The following is a 26,117-nucleotide window of genomic DNA, read 5'->3' on the forward strand; positions in this document are numbered from 1 at the left end:
GGTGCCGCCCTCTTACAACGAATTCGAATCTCGAGAGCTTTCGTGCCTTGCGCCGTACCGCGTTGGACACTTGCGAGACGCATTCATTGATGCGGCCGTGGATGAGAAGCTGGCTCGGGCCATATTTCACACCATCAGAGCGAGAAACAGGCCATCCCACCCGTCATTACAATATCTTCAACTTGATGTGGCTGGATGGCAAGAATTCTGTGGAAGGGAGAGCATGGTCTTGGACAAGTACTTTTTACACATTGGCCTCTCGTGGCTGCTTAACTGGGATCCACGCGACACTCACCATGACGAGCTCCTTGCACAAGAGCTAGGTAGAGATGAACGCTTGGCCAATGCGAAGATGGACGACGAAAACTTCGCAGAGGACCATTGTGAGCTCAAACCGGTTTATCGTTCATTGTGGCCACACCACTCGCGAGATGACGGCCCGCCAGGCGAAACCCCTGAAAGACTGCTGGAACCCGGTGTTCTGGAAGATGGGTGGAGGGGCGATTGGCATAGCTTTCCGCTGTATTCGGATCATTCTTGAGGCTCAAGATACCTTACCAGTTGTTGCTTCAAGCCTTCGCCGTCACTCTTCTTTCAGACAGTTTCCATTTTCAAGTCCAAATTGCGATAACAAGCCAAACGCATATAATCTCTAACGATGTTGGATCGAATTCGACTCCGCACTCACAGAATGCTAATTCATGTGCACTAGGGCGTGCACGTTTCTCTTGATTCCTACATCCTACTTCTAAGGTGCTGTTATATTGGGCTGCATATATATTCTGTGTTGCGGTCAGACTGAACTGTGCACCCGGAGCTGCAAGTGCCTGTTTTGCTGTAGTTTCGCTCTGGCGTATATGAATATTCAAAAGGAGAGACAAAATCATTTCACAGTCTCGTTGGTCATTGACTGTCATTCAGTATCGTCCGTCACTTGAGCTTGGCTGATGGGTATGTAGAAACCAGCCTCTAAGCTTTGGCAGCTTCAGACCAGGTGCTCTGTTGTTGTCTGCATGATAAGTTATGATACTGGATGAGTGCTGACCACGCCGACGAATCCAAGTTCATTATTCGTGCAGAAGACGACCCTACTGAGTTGAAACAGGCCTCATTACACGACTTCGGCCAGCCTTACCTAACTGGGAATAATCTCACTGTCCTACTTGACAGCCGAACGCCGGCCTCCCACTACGCCAAACTCCGACGTCATGCCATCGGCTATTACTCCGAGCGAACGCGTGTCGCTGAGCCCGCCCCACACATGACGGCAACGCCGAGTCAGTGGATTGACTGTACTGACCCGGAATCCCTGGTGCTTGACCAAGAAATCGGACTGAACCCGCATAGGCCAGGTTTAACATGATTCAAATGAAATATCTAAGGGTTCAGAGCCAATTGCCACCCAGCTCAGCCACGCGAGCTGACTGGGGTTCCTACAGAGGGGAGTGTCATGCCGCGCGCGAGCAAAACTGACGGGCGGAGTAATGATTATCAGATGGTAGATGTGCCGAGCGAGCTTAATTGGATTTCAGTTTGTGGAATAGCGTCGTGAAAGCCTTGACTCGACTGGATTGAGAATCTGCACTTGTATAAGACGGCTCGGTCTGCTCGGCTGGTTGGAGTGACGCAAGAATCTTGGCCATGTAGGAGGAGCCTCTCTCACACACGCACACGCAGACATTTCTTTACCATGCACTTCTCATCTATTGTGCTCGGCCTCACCCTTGGCCTCGTCGGTGAGGGGGCCGCCCGACCCAGCCAGGACAAGTACGACTACATTGTCGTCGGTGGTGGCCCGGCTGGCATCATTACCGCCGAGCGTCTGGCGGAGACCAATAAGAAGGTCCTTCTACTCGAGCGCGGCCAGGGACCGACTGTTGAGACTGGAGCTACGAACTCGCTCGTATGGAACGACACCATCACCGCCGTTGACGTTCCCGCCCTGGCCCCCGTCATTCCTCCCGGGTACATGTGTGAGGACACCCCTGGGTCCGCGGCCTGCGTCCTCGGTGGTGGTACATCCATCAACTTTCTCGTCTTTGTGCACCCTCCTGCACACGACTTCGAAAACTGGCCTCGCGGCTGGAAGTGGCCCAACGTCGCGCCTGCTGCCGCCAGGCTCTACGAACGTAACCCCGGTAGCACACTCCCGTCTGGAGATGGTCAGCGCTATGACCAGGGTCTCTACTCGACCATGTCTACCTTCCTCAGCAATCTCGGCTGGAAGTCTGTCGATATGATCGACGAGCCTGACAAAAAGCACAAGGCGTACAGCTACCCCTCGTGGAACATCAAAGACTCCAAGCGCGCCGGCCCCGTCCGCACCTATCTCCCCAAGGCGCTGGAGTACGATAACTTCACTCTCCGACTCGGCGTCAAGGTCAACCGCCTCATTCGCAAGGGAAGCCGCGTGACCGGCGTAGAGGTTGAGAACAACGGCAAGATTGAGACTGTTGGTCTCGCCTCTAAGGGCAGGGTGGTCCTCGCTGCTGGCGCCTTGTCCACGCCCAGGATTCTCTTCCATTCGGGCATTGGGCCGACCAAGCAGATCGAGGCCGCGAAGAACTCTGGCGTTCAAGTCCCTTCCAAGAAGGACTGGATCAAACTCCCCGTTGGCCAGAACCTGAAAGATCACCCCATCTTCGCCATCACCGCCCAAACCGACGGCAACTGGGGCGCTCTTGATCTTGCTAGCGTTGTGAATGGTTCCGATACCACTACCATTCAGCTCTACGAGGGTAGCGGCTCCGGTGTGTTGTCTCAGGGCCGCCACCGCCTGATCTTCTTCACGTCGAGTGTTGGTAGTGACGGAATTACTCGCTACTTCCAGGGCTCTTGTGCCGCCTCCGGCAACGGCACTGTCGCTATCACTAGCTACATGACCCATGGTCTTACGTCAACTGGTGTCTTTGGCCTCCTGAACAACGGCACTGGCGTCTTCGAGAAATCTGCGTACCTGCAGACGGATGCCGACAGGGAGTCGGCCACCGAGTTTGTGCAGAGCATGGTCGACGCCATTTCTGACCCCGCCTCAGGATTCTCTCTTCGGACCAACACAAACACCACTGCCATCTTAAATACGCTGAGGAGTGGTAATCACTACACTGGTACGGCACGCATGGGATCCGACGACGGTCGCAAGGGCGGCCAGGCAGTCGTCGACACGAACACCAAGGTGTATGGCGTGGACAACCTTGTGAGTACCTTGCCTTGTTGATAAGATTTATTTGCTTGTGTGCTAACGATCCGCAGTTCGTCACAGATGCAAGCATCCACCCCGATCTTCCCACTGGAAACACCCAGGCCATCGTCATGGTTGCCGCAGAAGCGGCGGTGGCTAGGATCATTGCGTACCGGGGCTGAAGTCCGGGGCTGAAGTAGGGACGAGGGTACGAGAAAGCTTGAGAGAACCTCGAAAAGAATGAATCTTTATGTATGACCGAAAACTGCGCTTTCAAATTATCAAGTCAACTTCAATATCGATTCTGAGCAGAGTGAGAATATTGACAACACTTCAGTGGGCAGGGTCATCGATAGTATGAAGTGAAAGCATATCTCACTGACGGCCTTCTGAGTTGAGCAGAAGGTGACTCGCGCCTTCTAACACCTTCAACTCTGCTCATAGCCCCTTAGAGCTTCCTCTCCCGTCGGCAGCTCGCATTCTGCCGCGGAAACGTCTGAGCATCCCGAGTTTAGGTAGTTACGGGTTTCCCAAGAACTCATCCCAGCCAACGTGGATGCCTTTTATGGAGCATCTAGAATACCTTTTCCTAATCCCGAAGTCTGTTATGCATCAGAATTCATGGCGTTCCTTTCGCCATATACTTCTATGGCATCTCAAAGGCCAAATTATACATTTCAGGGGTGATAACGACGATGCACAACCTCCGCTGAATGGCATCACTGGCGAAGCATGCCTGAAGAGCATAGGTTGAATCCCGGTCAGAGCTTAGCATTCCAGAGAAGAGCTTCGCCGCATTAGTACCCCGGTACTCCCATCCCGTATCAGATTTTTGTACAGGACCCAAACCAGGAAGCTGTGTCATCACATTTGCTCACTTCGGAAACGAAAGCAATCGATGGTACCGTGTGTCTTCAAGTTGGCCGAAAGGCCTTGGGAAATCTCATTCTGTGAGTGAAGTTTAAACTTCAGTTGCGCTTACTGGTGCTTCCTGTCATCAAGGCTTGCATAGACAAACTCTTCAAACTTGGCCAAGAGCTTAACGGCCTGTTCATCTCCAGTCGGAACCAGTTGTGAAAGGTAAACACCAGCCACGCCGTTCTCGAGATCGATCCACTGCCACATGGCCAGTCAGCCAGGTGTTTCTCAGCTTTGCATGTAGGCAGACTTACCCAGTAGCAATTCGGCATCCCAGACCATGTCAAGGAACGAGCTGCTCGTCGGTTCGGAATGGCATCAAGATTGATGAGGCCGCCGAGTCCAAAGTTTACAGAGACGTTGGCAGGGACGGTGTTGAAAACTGCGTTGAGGTAGGATGACGAATAGCCTTCTCGACTTTCGAGTCCAACGACGCTTTCCAGCTGCGGCTGAAACATAGCCTTCACGGTCGCTGGTTGTAGAAGCTTCCCGCTCAGAATGCCCTGGTAGATGTTGAGCAGCGCGCTCACTGTGGCATATAACCCTCCGCCGCCGAGATCCTCGTTGATTTGTGCCGGCCACAGGGGCTTTTCTGGCCTGCGGAGGGTTTCGCCATGTCGCTCCCACTGATTCACCAATCGAGGTTGCAAGTCTTCGCGAGTTTCCATGTGGAAGGTGATGTCTTTGGTGGAGACGGGGTCAAAAATATGACGCTTCATATAGTCACCCAGTCTCATGGAAGTTACTCGTTCGACCTTTGCAACATGCTCGTTAGTTTTCGACAACAACCTGCAGGGACAATTAGTTCTACCATAAGGCCAGCCCAGTCTACGCCTGGGGAGTATATCCAGCGGCTGCCCGGCTCGAACACCAGAAGCGTGAAGAACTTTTCCTTCTACATCCCGCAGTCAATGGCTATAAATATACAATTTTCGGGCTCACTTACAACGGAGTGCGGGTTCCGGGGTTCCACGGTTGGGAGCTGGGCATAGCGCGTCAAGAGGGGCTCCATGAACGTATAAGTCATGCCGCTCGAGTGAGTAAGGAGGTGTCTGGGAAATCAATCTATGGTAAGTATTTTTGTGATGCCATGGCGTTTGGGCGAATGACTTGCCGCAGGGTGATGGCCTTCTCAGAAGGCCTGAGAAAGGGGACGTCATTTTCATCGAAGCCTGTAAGAATCTGAGGGTTTTCCCATTCCGGTAAGATTTTTGAAACATCCGCATCGAGGTCCAACAGTCCCTTCTCCACGCATTGCATCACAGCAACGGTAGTCACGAGCTTCGTAGCCGAGGCGATAAGGTGTACGGCATCTGTCTCCGTAATGTCGTCGACCTCCTCTCCGAATGCCTGAGAATAACGGAATGAACCTAACAAGCCAATCGAATCAGCCTGGGTCGCATGGTTGATGCGCACTACGGCACGTTACCATCTCGATTTATAGCTCCAAGTGTGACTCGAGGAAGTGGCTGTTTAAGCCCCTCCTGGGGATGACGAAGTGATTCAACAATTTTTTCGAAAGACCCCATGGCTTAAAATCGACAGCATAAGACAGTAAGTAAGAGAGTGATGAAGGACTTACTTTGCAGTGGATGTCACTGGGCTTTATAGAACGGCGATGTTAGTGCATGTTAGTGCATGTTAGTGCATGTTGGAGCATGTTAGCTTGTGAAGCTCTCCGAAATGGGTACCATGGCAGACGCGCCAGGCTGGTGAGGTGGAGTGTATCTCGCGTGAAGACTGGCGAGACTTTGCATGCGAAATACTTCATACGTTCACGCAGATACATGGAGCACAGGCCAGATTTAACAAGCCACAAACCTCCGCTTGTAAAGGGCGTCAATCTTTTCCCTTCTTCGGTTTAATTTACTGCAGAGCCTGCTTTTGGGTATGGCCCGTACATCGAGACAGCTCCCAAGCTCATTAAGCTGAATGTAGACCTGGCCCACTTCCGCTCCGGTGCTATTCCCTGGGTGCGCCTCGCGAGCACAGAAGATCCTCCCTGCAGAACTGACCACCAAGTGTGACACTGTTCTCTGGGGTCTTACATCCTTGTGCTGCGACAAGCCTATCTCTAGGCTATCAGTATGTCTGATAGCAACCGTTCTTGCATAGCCCGTCAAAAAGGCGGGGGACGACGTTCGCAAACCCCTTGCCCGTTGGTCGAGATTCTCGGATTCGCTCAGCCAATTTCCCCTCCAAAATCCTACGACGCTCCGCAAGAGAGGGGAAAACCATTCATGTCAGGTATAAGGAGGATGCAGGAGAGGCCATAGAGACATCTCAACAACTCGGATAGGTACCGACCTGCCTCACTTCCTGTCCGACTGATCATGATGCTGCTTGCGATGGGGGCTGCCCTCTCAGCTTTGTCCATCCTGAATGCTGTGATGCAGCCGATTGGGGTTGGGCCGAGGGGAGTCTGCCATGATCATCTGCCGTCAGGCGTCACTCCTTTACGGCGAATTGACCACGCGGCAGATTCACCCCAGCAGGGAGCTAGAGTGGCATAAATGTTTCGACTGCGCTGGACAATGCGAGGGCCGACTCGACTGTGCTCGTCTCGATGTAAGTGGGGGAGCGCCCTTTGGCGAATCCCTCTGGCCGTCTGACAGCTTCCAGGTGCCGATGGACTGGTCCAATACTAGCGATGGCCGACGGGTGGTTCTGGCGATCACCCGATTGCCGCTGTGAACAAGACGGACTATCGCGGGCCTGTCCTTATGAACCCTGGTGCAAGTTCCTCGAATTGTCACCGGATTCGTTAGGGCGCTGGAGGATCTGGCAATTACGTGCTGCGACTCTAAGGCAAGTATATGCAAAGCGTTGTTGGTGATAACCATGCATGGAACTCAACTGAGATCTCGGACCAGGATCTCGTCTCATTTGACCCCCGCGGCGGTAAGTGCGAGATTCGACTCAAACCTTAGCGAGTCCGCCGACAAGAACAGTTGGCGCGTCGACTCCCCCGCTACCAGTGCTTCGACCGCCCGTCAGACATGGCGGCCTAGGACGCTCAGGACCCGGGCACAATCGACGCGGACCGGCCCCTGAGCCTCGCCCCCCTCGTGTACGCCCGGGTCAAAGCCTATTCCTCCCTGTGCGAGCGGCAGGTACAGAAGACGGGCCTCGCCCAGAACTCGGGCACGACCTACATCGCCCGCGACATGCTCGAGATTGTCAACAAGGGGGATTCGGCGTCTCCTGACCTCAAGCTCTGGGGCTTCAGCGACGGCACGATCATTGGCGGCGTCTTCGCCGCCATGTTTCCAGACCGCGTGGAGCGCATCCTCAGCGACGCCAACGCTAGCTAGTACCTGGAGTGGTTCCGGGGCGGGGAACGGCAGTTTCTCGATTCGGCCGAGGAAGTCATGGATGCTTTCTATTCCTACTGCCACAAAGCGGGATCGGAACGATGTTTAATCTTTGACGAATCGCCGGCAGCGATTGAGAACTGGTTTCATACCCTGTTCGAAACGCTGAGGAGGCCCCGGCGCCGGCGGAGTCGTGCGAGGCACCCGTGTCGCCGTTCGAGCATTTGGAGGGCATGACACCCGACGCGTATCCCATCATGCGCTGCGCTGATCGGCAGCAGGGCAGCAATCATACTCTCAAGGAGCTTATGCTGAATGCACGAGATCTGATGGACTGGGGTCCTTCGGTTGTGGAAACGATGAAGCATACTTTCCTCGCCTCTCCGTCTACATGCACGGAAAGATATGTCATTGAGCATATCCAGGATGGAACGCTCCTAGAAAAAGGGACAGAGTGCGCGGCAAACTCGGAGCCTTTCTGGCCCGTGGTCTGAGGATGAACCATGTGCAAGCTGCAGTGTGATGGCGACCTTGGTTCATGCGAGAGACACGAATTGGCGTGTATCCGTGGAAGGGTGTGTGATGGTTGAGCCCCGTTCCAATGTGATGTGTTACAGGCGGTGGCTTCGGTTATATGCTCGTGGGCTGTGGCGGTCATCGGCTATATGGCTTCCCCGCCAGCACTGTGCGCTTGGGTTCATAGTGCCACTATGACGCTTGACGTCAAGGGTGCAAAACCATTATAAGGGCGAGCCGTGCAATTCATTGACCATCTTTTGCCTGGACGTCCATCATACATTGACTGCATATTTATCGACAAGCACCAGAGAGAGACTTGCATTGATTTCTTCAGCTTGAGATTTTGATTGATCTGTCAGAGATGTCGCGACGGCTTGCTCAACGGCTCTGGCGCATGAGTCAACCATCAGCGCTCTCATCACTCAGAATATCGCCATCGCCATGTGCCCCAAGGCTGTCAACATGTCACTTCTCAACGTCCAACGCTAGAAGAATCATGGGCATGGCAGGCTTCACAGACAACCAGCTCATGGTTCGCGAGGCCGTCGGACAGATCTGCGCCGGGTTTCCAAACACGTACTGGCAGGAGCGCGACCAGACGGAGACGGACCCGAAAGAATTCCACGCCGCGCTGGCCAAGGACGGCTGGCTGGGCATCGCATTAACGGAATCCCTCGGTGGCTCAGGCCTCGGCATCTCCGAAGCGACCATGATGATGCAGACAATTACCGAGTCCGGCGCCGGCATGGCGGGGGCGCAGTCTATCCACGCCAACGTGTACGCGACGCAGCCGCTGGCGAGGTTCGGGTCGCAGGAGCAGCTCGAGACAACTATTCCCAACATTGTATCGGGCAAGTGGCGCGTGTGCTTTGGCGTGACGGAGCCCAACGCGGGCCTCGACACGAATAGCCTGATGACGACGGCGAAGAAGGTTGATGACGGGTCGTACAGCGTCTCGGGGCAAAAGATCTGGATCACGTGTGCGCAGGTGGCGTCCAAGATGATCCTCCTCGCGCGCACAGGGCCTCAGGCTCTTTCGCTCTTCTCCATCGACATTGACAGAGAAGCCAAGGGCCTCGACATGCGCAGGATCAAGAAGATGGGTGGACGAGCCGTCGATGCCAACGAAGTCTTCTTCGACAACTACCACATCCCGGCCGACGCGCTCATAGGTGAGGAGGGCAAGGGATTCAATATGATCCTGCATGGGATGAATGCTGAGCGGTGCCTGCTGGCGGGCGAGGCTCTCGGGTTGGGCTATGCGGCGCTGACGAGGGCGGCGACGTATGCTCGCGAGCGGGTGGTGTTCGGCCGGCCGATTGGTATGAATCAAGGGGTGGCCCATCCGCTGGCGGATGCGTATATGCAGCTGGAGGCGGCGAAGCTGGTGACGTACCATGCAGCGCGTCTCTATGATACCAGCAGCAAGACGGATTCGTCGATCCAGGCTCACGAGGTGGGCATCGCGGCAAATAGCGCCAAGTACCTGGCGGCAGAGGCAGCATTCGCGGCATGCGAACGGGCCGTCCTGGCACATGGCGGGATGGGCTATGCCATGGAATACGATGTTGAGAGATGGTTGCGGGAGTGCATGGTGCCCAGGATCGCACCCGTCAGTCGAGAGATGATTCTAAATTTTATCAGCGAGAAGGTGCTGGAGCTGCCACGCAGCTATTGAGGGATGCCGCTGTTGATACATACGCAAATAACAGGTGCTTGGACGTCTTGATTTGGAGACTCGAAGGCGTGATCTTGACGATCAGAGGGATCACAACTTGGACGGCGAGAGAAGGTGCTAGGCATGAAGTCGTCGAAGGTGCCTGCCCGAACATGGGGATGAGGGGAAAGCATCCTCACAGTCTTCGCACAGTGTCATATCCCGGGGTGGAAGGCCCAAGGCGGGGTCAAGCCACAGTGCATTCCTTGCGGGAAAAGCGCAGCGTCACTACCTTACTCCTCTAAATATTACACTGCACATGTTCAAGACCGCCATCTTCCTGTCGACCACCCTCTCCCATGCGCACCAATCGTCCACTCATGGCGAGCATCATCTGTTCGGTGTGCGAACATGGATCCGACTGTAACTGGCTCATATGCCTATGACAAGAAGTCTCGTGCGAAACATGCCTGTCGGGTGTGCAATTCAAGGCGAGTGCGCTGTAACGTCACCGAGATCTATCCCTGCTCCAACTGTGAGACTGCCGGCACGAAGTGCGAAGTCTTACCGTCCAAACGGGGCCGGTAAGCAATGTTACGCTGGTCTCTAGAAGCAAGACCTGATCATCCGCAGATATCCTCGTAAGAAGACGCGCCAAAATAAGCACACGGGCTCCGGTGGCCAAGAGTCGGAAGCTGAAGCTGGAGCAGAAGCTGGAGCAGAAGCTGGAGCAGCGTCTGTTGCCCATAGCCCACATTCCACCACCCTTTCACACAGTCATGCCGCGAGTCTTGATCCCGTATCACCGTTAGGACGTGACGCCAGTTTGGCTGCAGACCCAGCGCCAGATCCTGGCGCAGACTTGGGTGACGAGAATGCGAATCGCGCATCGTACAAATCCCCATCGTCCACCTCGACACCAGGCAATCTGTTCTTTGGCGAATCAAATTTTCTTACGCTGGTGCCGGGCCGAACTCAGGCACATGGCGAACGCTTGTCGCAAGGCCGCGAACATGGCCAGAAAACCCGCTTCGTCTTCCCCACGCCCTCGACTCCTCAGTCGCAGACTGGAAGGGCATCGCCTGCGAGCATCGCCCACCTCAGTGCTGGCACAACCAGATACCTACGAGACGAAGGGGCACTCACCTTTCCCGACCCCAAAACCTACCTGCCAGCCCTCGAGGCGTACTTCACCTGGTTCCATCCATGCTTCCCTGTTCTCGACCATGCGGATTTCGCGCAGCAGGTCTCGGCCTCGGTGGTTTCGCCAATGCTGCTCCAAGCTGTTTTGTTTATTGGTGCTACGTATTGTGGCGATGACACTATCGCCATGATGGGCTTCAAGGACAGATCCGAGGCCAAATCGCTCCTGTACACACGAGCCCGACTGCTGTTCCACGCCGATTGGGAGAAGGACGAGATCACTCTTTTACAGTCCCTCTTTCTCCTCAGCTTCTGGCGGGGTGGGCCGTCGGACGTGAGGGATGTGCGGTATTGGCTTGGAGTCGTCATTAGCCTGGCCGAATCATACGGCTACCATCGATTGTAAGTTCAACATCGCAACACCTGGGGGCGTCTCCTCTGACATGGCACAGAACCAAATTCTCGACTAGAGACGTGAAAAGGTCACGTCTGAGAAGGAGGCTATGGTGGTCTATCTACGTTAGTATCTTGGTCCGTTACTTTTCCGATCCTCCTTGCTGACTTGTACAGGTCCGGGAACGGCAGTCTGCAGTTTCTCTAGGACTGCCAAGCAGGATACGAGATGAGGACTGTGACATTGAGCCCTTGAGTCCGACAGACCTTGAATCTGAACTGCTAACACCAGAGGTGTTGAGCCTTGGTGTCTATACCGCCGAGCATGTTGTTTACGCGACCAAAATGGTCGAAATCGCAAGGCTACGTGAGCATCCCCTACCTCCACCGGCAGACGGAGAGGCTGATACATGACCTCGTTTAGTTGGCAGGATCATCGACTTGCACTATGTGCCCGGAAAGCGTCCGTCCACATCAGAGCAGGTGAAAAGCCTGGACACGTCTCTAGAAACCTGGAAGAAAAGCTTACCGAACGATGTAAGAGAGGATGCCGACGAAGGAGGGTCCTCGGTGTGGGCCTCTCTCCTCCACCTATCTTATAAGTACGTCTTTTGGTAGTGCCATGGTACCTCGTCCGAAAATGCTTACGTTCTTCGCAGTCATTTGAAGATTCTGATCCACAGGGACGACTTCCTGGGTTCCGTGGCGCCAGAACCAGGCAACAAAATCGTGGTCACCGCCGCCTGCCGCATAAGTCGCATTGCCGAAGACATGCTTTCTCAGGGGACGCTTCGCTATGGCCAGATGCACTTGTACGTCCATCTCCCATTCTAAGTCATAGACTTACTGACCAAGCACATAGGATCACGAGCGTCTTCGCAGCCCTATGCATCCACGTCATCTGTATTAGAAGAGGGGTCGATGTCTCGCGACGGATAGCTGAGACACGCGCTCAAATGTGCCTCCTTGGCCTCAAAGAGATACAGAAATACTGGAGGATCAACATCAACGTGCTCGACCTTTTCCTCCAGTATCTCGATGAATCGATTGCCAAGAGGCTTCACGGCGATCAACACGAGACCTCTCTTCATAGTTCGACAATTGTTGATGCTGTCAACCCAGTAGACTCGGTCGTCGACATGGCAGACTCAGGTGCAAGGGCTCCGACTTCTGATGCAGAACCCGATAATCTGGCGCAGATTCGCCCCCACGAATCTTACGAGGACCCCTACTTCGCCCTGCTCAACGGCTGGGATGGTGATCATTCGCTGGCGGACATTGGCCTGTTTTTGCAGTCGGATGATTTCATGCAGGCTGAGGGTCTTACATTCCTTGAAAGATCGCTCTGAACACTTGAGTTGGCACATTGGGCTTGCATTCATTTGGGGTGGGTTTGGTAGGGCGCTGGGACACGCTCTGGGCTGGCCCCTTGAATGGGGTTCGCTAACAAGGGCGCTGGATCCATTCGGCTATTTGGCCTCTGATCAAGTAGCCGAGCAGTCAGCAACCTCACCAACTCGCAGCTCCTCGAGCAGCCCCAAACAGCGCTTAGGCAAGGGAAGGAAAATACAGTTCATTAGGAATTGACGACAACTTTGGTGCCTTACTCTAGGCCCTCTCTGAATTATCAACCTTCTCATTCTCATCATGCACTTTGCTGGGCGCATGGCCCGACGTATCGCGCATTCGGCCGCCTGTGGAATGCCCCGCTTCCTATCGTCGATGGTCGATCGTCCTGTCCAGAAGAAAACGGCCTCTGAAGCAGCTTTGCGACTGCTCGAAAGCTTTGCGGACATCACCGTCACACGCCGACAGGTAGTCGATGGAAACCAGCTGCAAAAGCTGAGTCTGACGCTTGGCAGGCGACGACTGGCACGAGATCTTGACGTCTCCATCTCCGCACCCCCTACCGGAACACCGTTGCCGCACGGTTATCATCTTGTGTACTTTACGCCAAATGGTATAGAGGGCGAGTTGGGTGCTGATGGCACAGACAAAACCTTCAATGCGCCGGCGCCATTCAGTCGGCGAATGTGGGCTGGTGGAAAGATGACGTGGCCAGCACGAGAGCAACCCATCCGCGTGGGTGACGAAGTTGAAGAGCGGACGAGGCTATTGAGCGCCACGGCGAAAACGAGTCGGCGAGGCGAAGATATGGTTCTCGTGGATGTTGAAAAGGAGTTTTGGGGGCCCAACGGGCTGGCTCTCGTTGACCAGCGGTCTTGGATCTTTCGGCCAGAGATCAATCCGGAGGCCACAATCGCTGTTCCACAGCCAAAAGCTCTCAAGGATCTCGTACGCGGACCGTCAACGTGTGAAGATATTGCTTACCAACATGATGGTATGTTTAGACTGCTGATCCAAACGCACGACTCTGACGGCGTCTGACAGCACCCCCTCTCCGCCGGTTATCATGGTCATCTGTTGGCCTCTTCCGCTTCTCAGCCTTGACTTTCAATGGCCACATGATTCACTATAACCAGGAATGGTCCAGAGATGTGGAAGGCCATCCTGGTGCGGTTGTTCACGGACCTCTCAATCTTATCAGCATGCTCGATTACTGGCGAGATGTTCATGGCAAAGGGCAAAGCCCACGGGAGATTGCCTACAGAGCCCTGTCGCCGATTTACGCGGGCGAGACATATGACATCCGAACGGTGGGCGAGCGCGTCCCAGGAGATGATAAAGGCTGGGACATATCTGTTGAAAAGGGGGGAACCATATGCATGAAGGCACAGATTCTGGGTTAATCATTTGGTGCACATTTGATGACCGCCAAAGAAAAAGGTTAATCGCGAAGTGCCACCAGTCCTAAGACTCCCTCAAGGACGACATGCTGGTCCTTCTCGCCTGCCATCGAATCATTTCTCGTATCACGGTACAAATGAGCGTCCCTCACAGCGGCAGATTTTCCCACTTGCTGTTATACCGCACACCGCTGAGCTTGAAGAGCTGCGTGATCGGGCACCGCCTTTCGACCTCCGACGCGAACCTCTTGAACTCCGCAGCCTCATCTCCGCCCTCGATATCCGTCTGCACCTGGACCTTGAGATCCACGCTCTCCCAGTTCGGGTTCCCCTGCTCACCGCCCACGAGCACAGCCGTCGGCAGCACGCCCTCGAGCGACACGTCCCACTTGCCAAGCTTGACGCCATGGTCCTTGGCGACTATGCCGCCGGTCACCTGGTTGCAGGACGTCAGGCTAGCGAGGGAGTACGAGACCGGCGACGGCGCCGAGTCCTCGCCGCCCAGCGTCGTGTAGGTGTCTGTCGTGAATGAGTATGGCTTTCCCTGGATGGTGACGTGCTGTTTCGCGCCTGAGCCTTGGCCGTTGATCTGAAGGGCGATGGATTGATTAAGAGGCCTCGACGTGGAGAGCAGACGACTGGTGACGGCCGGGCTCGATCGCGAGCAGCCTCGGGAGAGGCTGGAGAGGCGGTTGACAAACATGTTTCGTGTGTGCGGTCAAGAGGAATAGGCACGTTCAGGTACGAGAAGGCTGCGATGGCTTTACCATAGAAGCATGAAACGTTCGGGGCCGTCCCGGCCGTGACTTTATGGAGCCTCCGGGACGTTGCGCTGTAGTTAAATGTCACAATTCCCCCCAACATGACGCCATCACCGTGGCTGCATCGCACCTCAAATGAAATGCAATAGCGTCTGTGAATGGGGATCACTAGCTGCTTCGGTATGAACAGGTTCCAGGGTTCCATCGCCTAAACCGCCAGGCTCATCTCCACTAGCGGGTGTAAGTTGATTCCGAAGGTGGTAATATACAGAATGGCAAGATTTGAATGAATGGCTAACTGTATAGCATGCGAAATTCAAGATTTCGATGAAGTTCTTCTTTAGTTCACTCACCAAGTCATACCTCGCCCGGCCTACAAGGCCCGTCATTATGTGACTCATGAGTGCGCTATGGCAATGACTGTCAGAGCATGTGGGTGAGCAGAGAGCAGAGGTCTTCCGCAGTCAATTGCTGGATAGGGGAGAGGAACACATCTGATTTCTAGCCCTCCGCAGCTAGGAAGACCCTCCACAGCCCATATATACGTCCTTTCGTAGTCTTAGGCCCCTTAACTAGTCCGCGGCCCGCGGCTCCGCAGGTCCATCCTGACAATAAATCCCACATTTCAACCAACATGTGATGCCCGACGTCGTGCAGCACACCACATCTTTGTTTTCCAACCTCTTTCGCCAATGATTTTCCAATGCCAATGATTCGACATAGGGTTGATTCGAAATGTCGGTGAAGATATCTCTAGAGATGTTCATTACGTTAGGAATTACTTAATCGGAAGGGACCGTTGGCTGAGGTCTGAACAACCTGGAGATGCTTTTCGTTTGGCTAGCCACCCCCATGAACCGTCTGGGGGGTGCGTACTAGGTGTTTCGGGATCGGTGACTTTCGTTTGGGTATTTCTAGACTGAAATTACTCTCTAAAACGGGCACTAAAGAGGTCAGACACACATTCGGCAGGTCACTAACCAGGAAGTTTGCCTCTGATCGCGAACGTGTCGGACCAAGGTTGCATATGGAACGTTTTGATAACAAACTTCCCCCAAGGGTGTGTGTGACGCAATGATGGAAGCCCGGTAGAGAACAAATAGATGATTCAAGGATTGAACTGACGGCCAATCTCACGACCTGTATGCGTCTTTGCTCGGGTAGGCAAACGCCTGAAAAGGCAACTTGAACCATCTGGGGGGTGCCCCGGCTGGACCCGCAGGTACCGGGACGTTGACGATCCAACCCTCCCGAACCGTGCAGGATCTCCTTATTGCCAAGCCCCCCCTCAACTTGTCAGAGGCGCCTGGTACCTGGCGTTACCCTGAGCGCAAGCGCCCAGACCTCATCTGGCAGCAGACTTATACGCCGCTGCTGCGGAGCCGGCGAAGCTGCTCGAGAAGGGGAGGCTCACGGGCCACCCGTCCCTTCTCAAGCTCCAGATGGCGACAGTGCAATGCAAATATAAGCATTGTCAGCAAGCTGAGGACCTCTAGTGTCGCTAGTGGCTCGCCATCTAAGTAAGCTTTGAGAATGGGCAGGTGGGCAAGTCATCCTGCGCGAACGGTGTCGGGGTGGAAAATATGGCGGAGAGCGAGCATTTTGTAGGTTGGATCATATGAAGAAGAAAAGGGGAAAAGGGCCAAGACGGGCACCGTCGCACAGCGAGACGACTATACCCAGTCCAAGTTGGTTGGGATGCTCCTGCATCTTCATGCTGCATTCCCGGACGCAGAGAATGAGGCAAGAGCACAGCTGCTCGCTGCGGAAGGCGGAAGGCGGAAGGCGGAATCTTTACTCTAGGGAGGTACCTACCTACCGTTCTGAGAGATTGAGTACATTTGCGTGAGATTTTGACATCCATAACATTGACCAGCACTCAAAAGGCACCATTTGGCCAAGAGATGCCGGTAGTTCACGCCCAGCGTGTGACTGATTCTTTCTGGTCAATGCAGTTGCTATCGTCGGCATCGAACCGAGCACTTGCTGGATTGATGGCAGCATGTGGTGCTCCTCCAGCTGAAAGAAGGTACGCCAGCAGTTGCATCGTGAAAGTCTGTTCTCATCTCATAGCTTAGACCCGACAGTTCAATATCCAAGTTTGGCTCGACACCGTCCATGTCACCCAACTACAAAGATGATGCTATCACCATGAATCTTGTGGCAGCATCCACGATTACCATCAGTCATCGGTTTCCATCGTTTGCAGCGGGAATGGTGGGGTCAAGGAAGGCGAGAAACAGCGAGCCGCCACAATTCGCAGAAGGCATGTCGGTAAAGTATCTACCTAATTAAGTAACTTGCCCCCGAGGGTGCCTGACGTAAATACCTAAGTAGGGTGAGGTTCTCAGGGTAGGAACCATAGACACCTCGTTTCAACATGCGCGGGGCCATGCGTAAAGCGGTCAAATTTTACGCCTTGAAGCCTGTCAATATTCGGTCACGCGCCTGAAGGTGGCCGGGTGGTTACAAGGATGGTCATCAAGTTGGCCTTCAATCAACGCAGTGCTACGGCAATTCCCCTCACAACCACCAAGGTACTCTCAGCCACGAAAAGTAACTCTTGACCCCGTATCTGATATAACGGCCACATCAATTCTTCTACAGTCCCTCATTACCTGTTGAAAATTTTACGATACAATGCAAAATCAATGATCATCGAGTGATCATCGAGAAAACCGTCCGCGCAGCTTTGGCTCTGCTTCGTCCCATACCAACGGCACACAATACCGCGAAACAAGCAATCCGACTGTTGTACAAGCTGCTATCGCAGGATGCTCTCACCGGTGTACCACGTCAGCTACTGGCTGGTAGCAATATTGGCTTGCCTTACCTTCTGGGTTCTCGACCTCAAAGCCTGGAATCTCTTGTCAACAGCCCAATATCTTACAGTCCCTCTGGCCCTGGCAACGCTGTACTCTTCCTGCACCTGGCACCTACGCGTGAAGCATGCCAGACTGGCCCTTTACACCCACCAAGTGGCTGTGATCTCTCTACTTGTAGCCATTGGCTCATTCGCCGACCACTTCCAGGTTCCTGGCGATCAATCATCGAAGCCTACCGCACTGATACACGCTTTAATGGCCTTTATTGTTGTTGGCTTTCTGGAGTCACTTCGCCAAAACGTACGTCAAACCGTCCCCATCTACTCCAATGTTGTATGCTGACTACCGATAGCGACACGATATCGAGCCGACCACTTACCTCCTACTACAAAACGGACCAAGATCCCAGCTTCTAAGATATTCCTGGTGGCACGTCACTGCCTGGCTCGCTTCCACCCTTATCTGCAATGCAATACTTGTCGCGATCCTTGCCTTTACAGACCATATGCTGAACAGGGCAGGGGGCAAGTCCCTCAAGCACGTCATACCGTATTGGGGAGGGGAGAAGATATACGCTCGAGAGCGTGTGGGCAGTGCCATAGCCGCACATTTCCTCGGTGGTCCATTCGCCGACATGGCTGAGACGGTACGTACTGCTGGCAGCCTTCGCGAAGTTGATGTTGCAGTAGGAAGCTGACGCTTATAGATATTCTACATGCTCTGTCGCAAATTTGTTCCACACCTCAACGGCCAACATGGTTGGATGCCCAAGCGCATGCCGCTGGTCGACTTCACCGGTCGAGTTCCTTTTTTAAACTCAGAACTAACCTTGACTACGTTTTACTGGATCTTGCGGGTCGCTTTTCTTCACAGAGGCCAGGATGGGGGTTCGTTGTGGTCCAAGGGGCCTGTAGCCGGGGTTTTCAGTATACTGGGGGGATAATCTGGTGGTCGGATCAGTGAAAAGTATTGCCCGGGAAATCAAGCTGAATCTGGAGGCAGGCCGCACTCGCGGGAGACTTCGACCTACAGAATGGAGGTATTGGTTACGTGATTAGGTAGCGAATGGTCGGCCAACTGCAGCGACTGAAATTTCCGACGACTTTCCATGTTAGACCTTGCGATTGCTTGTGGTGCAAACACTTCAGGAGGTCTCTTGACTCTACTGATAGCTGCGGGCCAATGATTGATTTCATGAACTCAAGAGTGATTATTTCAAGCAGAAGTAAATACAGAGGTATTGGAAGTTAGATCACTGCTCCAAACTCGGTCTTGGGTCAGCGAATACGGGATGAGAATATTGAACCAGGCATAGCATGTGACAACATGTGGATGTACCTGTGCATCACTGCGCTCATCGCCGGCTTGACCAGGCCGTAGCTAATCCATCATCTTCTCGAGACTCATGGCATTCGGATCAATGTCATGCGATATCAGCTGAGAAACCGAGCTATATCTAAGCCGCTGAAAAGATCCCAGTGTCCATCAGTTATGGTGCATATATCTGAGTCAATGCACAGGCATGATTTATGACCCGTGTGGCTGGCTCGGTACAGGATCTGATACCGAGGATTTGGTTGCCTATGCTCTCGCCACTCAAGCTGGCTTCAGAAGCAGATCGAGATGCTCGGAAGCAAATCGGAGAAAGTTGCAACGATAAAGGAGGATTCGCCAAGATCACCAATAGCATCATTGTGCCAAGGATCTCAACCAAGGCTGGAACTTGCAAGGTGGAGTCGCGGGGTACACTTCACCGAGACACTCTTTTCCCCTGGTCTGATAACATAGGTTTTCTTCCCGTCAGGTCTCCCCGGTCCTTGAGTCCGGGGAAGCTAGCGGGGAAGTTCTGGCCGAGCTTCTCTGTTCAAGGGTACTCTGCGAAACGACTCATGGGATCGTAGGGCATGTAAAGCATTGCTTGATCTAGGGTTTACGTTGACCTTCCCCATCGCTGTCCTGCCACCACAGCCATTATCGTCGACACCCAGTCAGCAAGCTACCCAACCCCTTGTAGCCTACAAGATAGTCCACCATGGCGACAGGCGAGTCTAAACTCGATGAGCCCGCCAAGGGAGACGAGGTTCAAATGGTCGAACACCGCGACGACCAGGTCCACGGACGTGCCATTCAACAGCAAGAGCACAACCGGACTTGGGGACAAACTCTACGCAAAGACCCTCGGCTTCTCTTCTGGATCGGCGTAATGCTTTGGACATTGATTGTTCGAGGCTTCGAGTCGGGCGCATCGGGCGCCCTCATCAGCATTCCCGTCTTCAGGAGGCGATTCGGAGTTTTTATTAAGGGCACGTACTTCATCTCGACCAAGTGGCAATCCATCATCAGCGGTGCGCCGAACGGAGCTGCCATTGTGGGCGCCTGGGGCGCCTCCTATCTGGCTGATAGGTACGGCTCCAAGCCTTTAACACTGCTGGCTGCCGTCATCAACATTGCCTCTGTCGGCATTGAATTTGGGACAACATCCCTCGCCATGTTTTTTCGTGGGCAAGATGTTCAACTTCTTAGCTATCGGCGCCCTCCTCAATCTCTGCACCGCCTACATTGCCGACGTTGCCCCACTGGCCATCCGAGCCTCTGCCATTGGATTCTGCAACCTGTCGCAATGCATTGGGCCGTTCATCGCGGCTATCATGTCCAACTACACAGCCAAGTGGGACACGGATTGGTCCTGGAAAGCCCTTGTCGCTGCGCAGTATGGATTCGCCGCCGTGGCACTCGTTGGTCAAATCTTCATGCCAGAGTCCCCTGTCTACCTAGTCCGCATGGGAAGAATGACGGCTGCGCAGAAGTCTCTGGAACGCATGTACTCGGACCCGCAGGATGCCAAGGGCCATCTTCACCGAATCAGCCTGACGCTCGAAGAAGCCGAATTATCGAACACCGGGTCGTACATTGACTGTTTCCGGGGCACCAACCTCCGAAGAACTCTGATCTGCATCATGGTTTTCCTCTCCGGGCCCATGGCCGGTTTGGGCTTCGTCGGCAGCTACGGCGCTCTGATGTACCAATATCTGGGTATCTCCGACCAGAAGTCTTTTGAGATCAGGATCGGCGCAGAAGTCCTGTCCATGTCCGGTGCTACCATTGCATTTCTCATGGCCGATTGGTGGCAACAGCCGCTGTCACAGAATCCGTGGGTTTCTACACCATGTTCAATTCTGGTACAATGTTGGCGTCGGTTCCACGGTCTACGCCCTCGCCGGCGAGCTTCCAACGTCGGTTCTTCGAGCCAAGACGCTCGCCATTTCCATCTCGACATCTAATAGCGTCAGTACCTCTTGGTCGTTTATTAGCCCCTTCATGTTTAATCCAGATTACGGCAACCTGAAGGCCAAGATTGGCTTCGTGTTCGGGGCGTTCATGTTCATCTTCGCGATCCTCGCGTACTTCTTCGTGCCCGAAACGCGCAGGAGAACGTACGAGGAGCTAGACGAGCTTTTCATGAAGAAGGTGCCCACCCGCCAGTTCCGCAAGTACGTTACCGTGGCCGAGCAACGTGCCGCCGAGGCATGCGCCGTGCAAGAGAAGATTGCTCCGGATCTGAAAGTGTGATTATCTTCAGTTATGGAAAGGAGGTGGCGCAGGTGTGCTGCTGAGTCATCGACGTCAAGCCGCAACGCCATGATGTGGCGGGTGCTTGCCACACTCAGACTCTCGTAGATGAAGTCGTAGAAGCAATGTTACAATCATTCATGCTGCCATCGTCCTCTTCCAAATGCTGTATTAAGGCGCGTACGCTACTGCTTGTTATTAGACGCTCCTCCACCTTCTCACGCCCCCGGTCTTGGCCGCCGTGAGAAGATCAGCAATGCACCCCGCAAGGTCTGCCCTTTGACATGGGATTAGCGGCGAAAGGCAGGCAAGTTGGGAGTGAAGATGGACGTTGACCAAAGCGCCGGGAGGGTGGGGGAAACGTGCCGAGCACCATCGACTGCGTCATGCGAAGATTTGCTTCCGAGAAATAGATCCGAATAACCCCGCAAATAACCCTAAGCCTCGTGTACGGAAAAGCCGATCTCCCCCTGTTTACCGTGAAAGAAACTCCGAGCGCACCAGCTTCGTTTCGTTTGGCTGTACCCATTGCACCCCCAATGTAAAGTTGAGCGTCGCATCAATGCCCCGCTAGCATGGCCGAGACGACTACAGCCAGGTCTCCCCGCAATCTGAAGGCATGCGATACATGCCGGAGCCGCAAGATCAAGGTGAATATGCCGAGACCTCGCTCTGAGTTCTCCCATGTCGCGGTCTACTGATGCGAGTGAAATGGCAAGTGCCACTACCCTGTAGACGATACAGTATGCCGTGGATGTCGGTCACCGGGCACTAGTTGTACACAGGAGAAGATCCGGCGCAAGAGAGGACCAGCCAAACGGTACGACTATCCAGTGTTGGCGAGCTCAATCACGTTTCCCTCGACATGTCAAATCTGAAGATCCTCACCCGTTGACCTGCTCCAGCTCTACCCTGCGACACACGACCAGAGATGAAGCTGCGACGACATCGCCGGCTTCATCCTCGAATGCCCCCTCGATACTGCAACCGGCAGGCCAGTTCGCCCTTTGGTTCTCAGCACGCCGTTTCATCCCCTTCCGTGGCGGACATCAACAGCCAGGCCTCCCCAACAGTCGTGTCGGGAGGCCTAGAGTTCCACGGCTTGTGCTCTCGGTCGCTTGTCTTGTCGATCCTCACCGACTGGTCGCGCTTCGCCTGGCCTCTCGCATCACTGTTGCACAAGAAGCGGTTTCTCCGACGAGTTCTCCAACGCGAAGATGAGAGGAACTCAACGTTCTGCGCTCTGGTGCTGTCGACATGCGCCGTGACCGTCACGACTCTCCGACGGAACAGCTTCCACAAGTACCGCGGCGTCACAATCGCCAAGTGCATCGGTCTCATTGAGCAAGGGCAGATGCTACAGCGGCCGGCAGCGTACACCCTCGACTGGTGCATCTCGTGTTACAACGTCGCCTCGTCGCTGCACGCGCTCGATGGCGAGGCCGAGCTGCGCGTCTATCAGGCCATCAAGGACGCCATGGCGGGTGTCCAGTGGCTTCTCTTCTGCGACGGCGAACGGGAGACAAGGTCGTTGCATGACCGGGAAATGCTGAAGCGGCTTTACTGGCTCATGTCCATGTGGCAATTGTACTGGAGTTTGTGCACCCCTTTTTTTCACTGCGGCAAAAACGCTTACGCCCTCTCCAGGGCTGCCGACCTGCGAGGCGAACCATACTTGAGCTACCTCCCGTGTCGATCGTTTGCACAAATATTGGAAACGATACGCCCTTTGCCGTTATCCGATGCAGAGCTCGGAGTACCAGAACCGGACGTGGATATACCCTCGCTCTGGCCAGGTCTGGAAGAGACCTGGATGAGAGACGACAAGCAATACATGACCGGGCTGAATAGCCTCATCGATATCATGCTCGTGTGGGAAGATGCCAAGGTAGACATGACGCACAAGTCACCGACCGACACGCTGAGAGAAGGCATGGCCCGTATCCAGGCAGTGCTGGACAACCTCATCCCCGAATTGCGGTGGAGCGGGGGACTGGCTAGGTATCCGCAGCCGTGTCGGAGTCACGAAGCGCAGACGGTCAATATCTTGATCACGAGCCTGTACTTGAGATCAAATCTCGTACAGAACCTTGGTCAGATACCCGGCATTACGCACCAGGGCATCGTCAGGTCAGTTTCAATCCCCTGCATCGGCGGCACGACCCCGATTCGCTGACGGTGTACTAACGCCGTCATTTAGTGACGTTTTTGAAATATTGGAACATATATCAGAAGAGGTCCAAGAAGCCAACGGTTTCAGCCTCGTCAAAAAGGTTCGTGACATTGGCGCTGCCTATTTGCAAGAGCTTCGAGTCACGGGCGACGGAACAATGCAAACCGTCAACGAGTCGGCACAGCGTACAATCGACACTCTTCTTGCGCGGCTCGAAAGGCTGGATTCAGGGTCCAGAGAGCGTGGGCATTGAGCTAGCCTCGTACAAAGTATAGTATTTGTTGTGGCGTTCTTACGCATTTAGTGGTCAATCTTATTTTGTACGATTTGGAGAACGAACACCATACACCAGTGGTATGAGAGCTGACATCATATTAGAGTCGACGGAATGGCGCGTAACTTTCGGGCACTTCCGGAGTCTAGCTAACCATCTTGGTGAGTCGCCTCAGTGGCCAGAAAGGCGGATACCAGAGAAAGCATGATATAACCGAATGCGACTTCATCATCGCTCTTGCTTTTGAAAGTCAACAGCTTTACTTTCGCCAATAGTGGCTGGCTTGGCTGAGGTGTGATTTGTCGACGACAATCAATTCACACTACCTGCGCGCCTCTGCCGCCAATTTGACTGGAACAAAAGAGGACATATCTTCTGACACGCAAAAGGTTGATCCGCTGCGTGAACTGGGAATCGAACCCAGGGCTCCCCGATGGCAACGGAGAATTTTACCACTAAACCATTCACGCTTCATCTGGAGGTTAAATGCCTCGGTGGATGCTGGTGGCAGTGGGCCGAGTTGGAGGGTTCATATCGACAAAAACCGCGCAAGGCGGTGGGATGTGACGCGTTGAAATGATGAATTCGGAATCTGCAGGTCATTCCAGAGCAGAAGACTTGGGCTGTATGCAGTCAACGTCTAGCCCGAGTTGCAAAAGAGGCATTTCTTCTTCTGACTGTTGTCAATGTAGATCTTGAAGAGCCAATTGTGCATTTGTCTCAAGTCGTTCATCTGTCGAGACACTCAGGACAGCTGGGCACACTGTAGTATTCCAATTCTTGGTTCGCCACGGAGCAGATGCCATCTGATTCACTGTCTTTTCAACTGGGACGGCGACCTCGCTTATTCCAGAACACTCGTTTGCATCGGGAAGAGACAAGACGAAGAAGCAATGCCACAGTCGGAATACATTTCTTCGACTCACAAGGACCCGATCTGTCACCCGCAAACTTGGCATGTTTAAGAAGCACTCGAGACGCCAGTCAAGGGACGCACGGCGTTGGGCTTCCAAGCTCTCGAGAGCGAATAATCAGTGTCGAATTACTCTGACAAGCCATCCGATGGACCGAGGTAGAGTCTAAGGCTGGCCCATAGTTCGAACTAAAGGCAAACTGTGCCGCGACTGTGCATCCGGCAATTACTGAAGGCTCTAAATAAATCTAATTAAATTATCCTCCTGGCGAAAATCAACTGATGGAAGCGTTGAGCCCACAAAAGATAACCTGACGCCAATGTAGTGATTTATGATAACTCTTCTGGCATGGAAATGATAAAGTTTGATTATTTCGTATGCCCTTTCGACATTTCCTGCTCAGTAGAGCTATCAGTTAACACAAAACACGTTGTCGTTGTCAATAAGGACAAGTTCACTAAGGGCTCGACAGTAAGGCCTCGGCGAAGGTGAGCAACATGCAGCCAATGCACGGGTGGAAAGACTGACAGGCTGCAGCACCGACATGCTGACACGGCTGTTAAATGCAAAAGTTGATCTCTCGAGTCATTGTGCTCGAGACGCGCCCAAGGCTATAAATAGCCAGGCGTTTCGGCCTGGAGTGAAGCGATAAGTATGGCAAACAATAGCACTCTATGCGCTATAGGCGGCTCCCGGTTCCCCGAATACAGGTACTTTCAAGCAAAAGTATCCTTTTACGGATATCCCGGCCGCTTTCACGACCCAATCCCGCAGCTCAATGTTCGCCATCGGCCAGCAGCCCAAGCCTCCGAGGCCCGACTCGTACAAAAGGACATGACCGGGGTCATGCCAAGTATGCCATCACTGGGAGACCACGCGATGATACCCCGTACTCGTCTTGTGCACCACTTGGCAGGGCACGCAAGCCGAGATGAAATGGTGTACTGCACATGGTATGGCTACGTATGTATCGGCGGACGATCCGCTCCCCACGTGCGCCTCGGAAGGGCTTCTTGGCGCAAAGGGATCGAGTCTACATCTTTGACCTCTCAGCATTTCACCAGTCAACTGACGAAGAGAGCTTTTTGCTCGGGTCTTCGAGCTCCATTTAAAAGCATCGCAGTGTCCAAGGGGGCACCCCCGGCACTAATAGAACTTGGAAATAGCCAACTCGACACTCCATTTGAGCGCACACCGCTCACCAACGAAGCTTTCCTTCAGAGCAGAGAAACCCCCCGGGCAGGTTGCAGTGAAAGCCAGCCCAACTACACGTATCGCTGCAAAGCCGTCGCCTGACCAGCCGACTGCCGCCAACCCTTGCCTGGCAGTTGCTTCAGGCTGCAGATACGATGAGCCAGACGCCGTCGGCCCCTTGCATGCGAACCCCTGCCGAGGGCCCTGTCCGCCCGCGAATCGCCATTAGAGAAAGCGGCCGTCCTACCCCTATAGGGAAGGTCTCTCGCCAAGGCCTCGTGTTCGACAAACCCTCCAAGATACCAGCGTCCGTATACCCGCGCCGTGGCGACGGGGCCTCCCGTGGTCTCCGGACATTGGGCACCATTCGAACACACATAAAAGACAAGGCGATGGACCCGGTTCGGGGTGTGTTCCTGATGTGTTCCTCCCGCCAGGCCACTCAGTCGTTCGTACATTCGATCACCCTGAAACCTTCGCGATGCGCTTCTCGCAGTGCGCTCCGCTTCTCCTCGGCACCCTGGGCCTCGGCCG

General features: G+C 54.1%; 9 protein-coding genes and 1 non-coding gene across 10 annotated transcripts; 7 read left to right on the forward strand and 3 right to left on the reverse strand.

Annotated features, from left to right (window-relative positions):
• Nucleotides 1-1,690: 1,690 nt before the first annotated feature.
• On the forward strand, nucleotides 1,691-3,363 carry VDAG_03896 (cellobiose dehydrogenase; the record flags this gene model as incomplete). The annotated part of the gene is made up of 2 exons (XM_009653980.1): nucleotides 1,691-3,196; nucleotides 3,253-3,363. 2 exons carry the CDS (start codon nucleotides 1,691-1,693, stop codon nucleotides 3,361-3,363), a joined length of 1,617 nt encoding a protein of 538 aa, XP_009652275.1.
• Nucleotides 3,364-4,076: 713 nt separating this feature from the next.
• Nucleotides 4,077-5,667, reverse strand: VDAG_03897 (beta-lactamase family protein). The gene is made up of 6 exons (XM_009653981.1): nucleotides 5,529-5,667; nucleotides 5,214-5,469; nucleotides 5,046-5,151; nucleotides 4,911-4,994; nucleotides 4,354-4,854; nucleotides 4,077-4,297 (listed from the first exon to the last, which is right to left on the reverse strand). Exons 1-6 carry the CDS (start codon nucleotides 5,626-5,628, stop codon nucleotides 4,160-4,162), a joined length of 1,185 nt encoding a protein of 394 aa, XP_009652276.1. The 5' UTR covers nucleotides 5,629-5,667; the 3' UTR covers nucleotides 4,077-4,159.
• An 859-nt stretch (nucleotides 5,668-6,526) lies between these two features.
• On the forward strand, nucleotides 6,527-7,413 carry VDAG_03898 (uncharacterized protein; the record flags this gene model as incomplete). Its single annotated transcript, XM_009653982.1, has 5 exons — nucleotides 6,527-6,667; nucleotides 6,722-6,763; nucleotides 6,961-7,000; nucleotides 7,051-7,076; nucleotides 7,111-7,413. The coding sequence occupies 5 exons, from the start codon at nucleotides 6,527-6,529 to the stop codon at nucleotides 7,411-7,413; spliced, it is 552 nt and encodes a 183-aa protein (XP_009652277.1).
• An 880-nt stretch (nucleotides 7,414-8,293) lies between these two features.
• Nucleotides 8,294-9,610, forward strand: VDAG_03899 (acyl-CoA dehydrogenase family protein; the record flags this gene model as incomplete). The annotated part of the gene is made up of 1 exon (XM_009653983.1): nucleotides 8,294-9,610. One exon carries the CDS (start codon nucleotides 8,294-8,296, stop codon nucleotides 9,608-9,610), a length of 1,317 nt encoding a protein of 438 aa, XP_009652278.1.
• Nucleotides 9,611-10,000: 390 nt separating this feature from the next.
• VDAG_03900 (uncharacterized protein) lies at nucleotides 10,001-12,767 on the forward strand (the record flags this gene model as incomplete). Its single annotated transcript, XM_009653984.1, has 5 exons — nucleotides 10,001-10,173; nucleotides 10,223-11,134; nucleotides 11,215-11,251; nucleotides 11,672-11,727; nucleotides 11,988-12,767. The coding sequence occupies 5 exons, from the start codon at nucleotides 10,001-10,003 to the stop codon at nucleotides 12,472-12,474; spliced, it is 1,665 nt and encodes a 554-aa protein (XP_009652279.1). The 3' UTR covers nucleotides 12,475-12,767.
• A 5-nt stretch (nucleotides 12,768-12,772) lies between these two features.
• Nucleotides 12,773-13,875, forward strand: VDAG_03901 (uncharacterized protein; the record flags this gene model as incomplete). The annotated part of the gene is made up of 2 exons (XM_009653985.1): nucleotides 12,773-13,466; nucleotides 13,517-13,875. 2 exons carry the CDS (start codon nucleotides 12,773-12,775, stop codon nucleotides 13,873-13,875), a joined length of 1,053 nt encoding a protein of 350 aa, XP_009652280.1.
• A 145-nt stretch (nucleotides 13,876-14,020) lies between these two features.
• Nucleotides 14,021-14,575, reverse strand: VDAG_03902 (OsmC family protein; the record flags this gene model as incomplete). The annotated part of the gene is made up of 1 exon (XM_009653986.1): nucleotides 14,021-14,575. One exon carries the CDS (start codon nucleotides 14,573-14,575, stop codon nucleotides 14,021-14,023), a length of 555 nt encoding a protein of 184 aa, XP_009652281.1.
• Nucleotides 14,576-19,490: 4,915 nt separating this feature from the next.
• VDAG_03903 (general alpha-glucoside permease) lies at nucleotides 19,491-21,028 on the forward strand (the record flags this gene model as incomplete). Its single annotated transcript, XM_009653987.1, has 3 exons — nucleotides 19,491-19,913; nucleotides 19,966-20,609; nucleotides 20,749-21,028. The coding sequence occupies 3 exons, from the start codon at nucleotides 19,491-19,493 to the stop codon at nucleotides 21,026-21,028; spliced, it is 1,347 nt and encodes a 448-aa protein (XP_009652282.1).
• Nucleotides 21,029-21,995: 967 nt separating this feature from the next.
• On the forward strand, nucleotides 21,996-23,683 carry VDAG_03904 (uncharacterized protein; the record flags this gene model as incomplete). The annotated part of the gene is made up of 4 exons (XM_009653988.1): nucleotides 21,996-23,158; nucleotides 23,229-23,386; nucleotides 23,506-23,555; nucleotides 23,651-23,683. 4 exons carry the CDS (start codon nucleotides 21,996-21,998, stop codon nucleotides 23,681-23,683), a joined length of 1,404 nt encoding a protein of 467 aa, XP_009652283.1.
• Nucleotides 23,684-23,874: 191 nt separating this feature from the next.
• On the reverse strand, nucleotides 23,875-23,945 carry VDAG_20128. Its single transcript has one exon. It is a non-coding gene; the product is annotated as a tRNA-Gly (tRNA).
• Nucleotides 23,946-26,117: the final 2,172 nt, after the last annotated feature.

Source organism: Verticillium dahliae, genomic scaffold (assembly GCF_000150675.1).
Source record: "Verticillium dahliae VdLs.17 supercont1.6 genomic scaffold, whole genome shotgun sequence".
NCBI lineage: Eukaryota > Fungi > Ascomycota > Sordariomycetes > Glomerellales > Plectosphaerellaceae > Verticillium > Verticillium dahliae.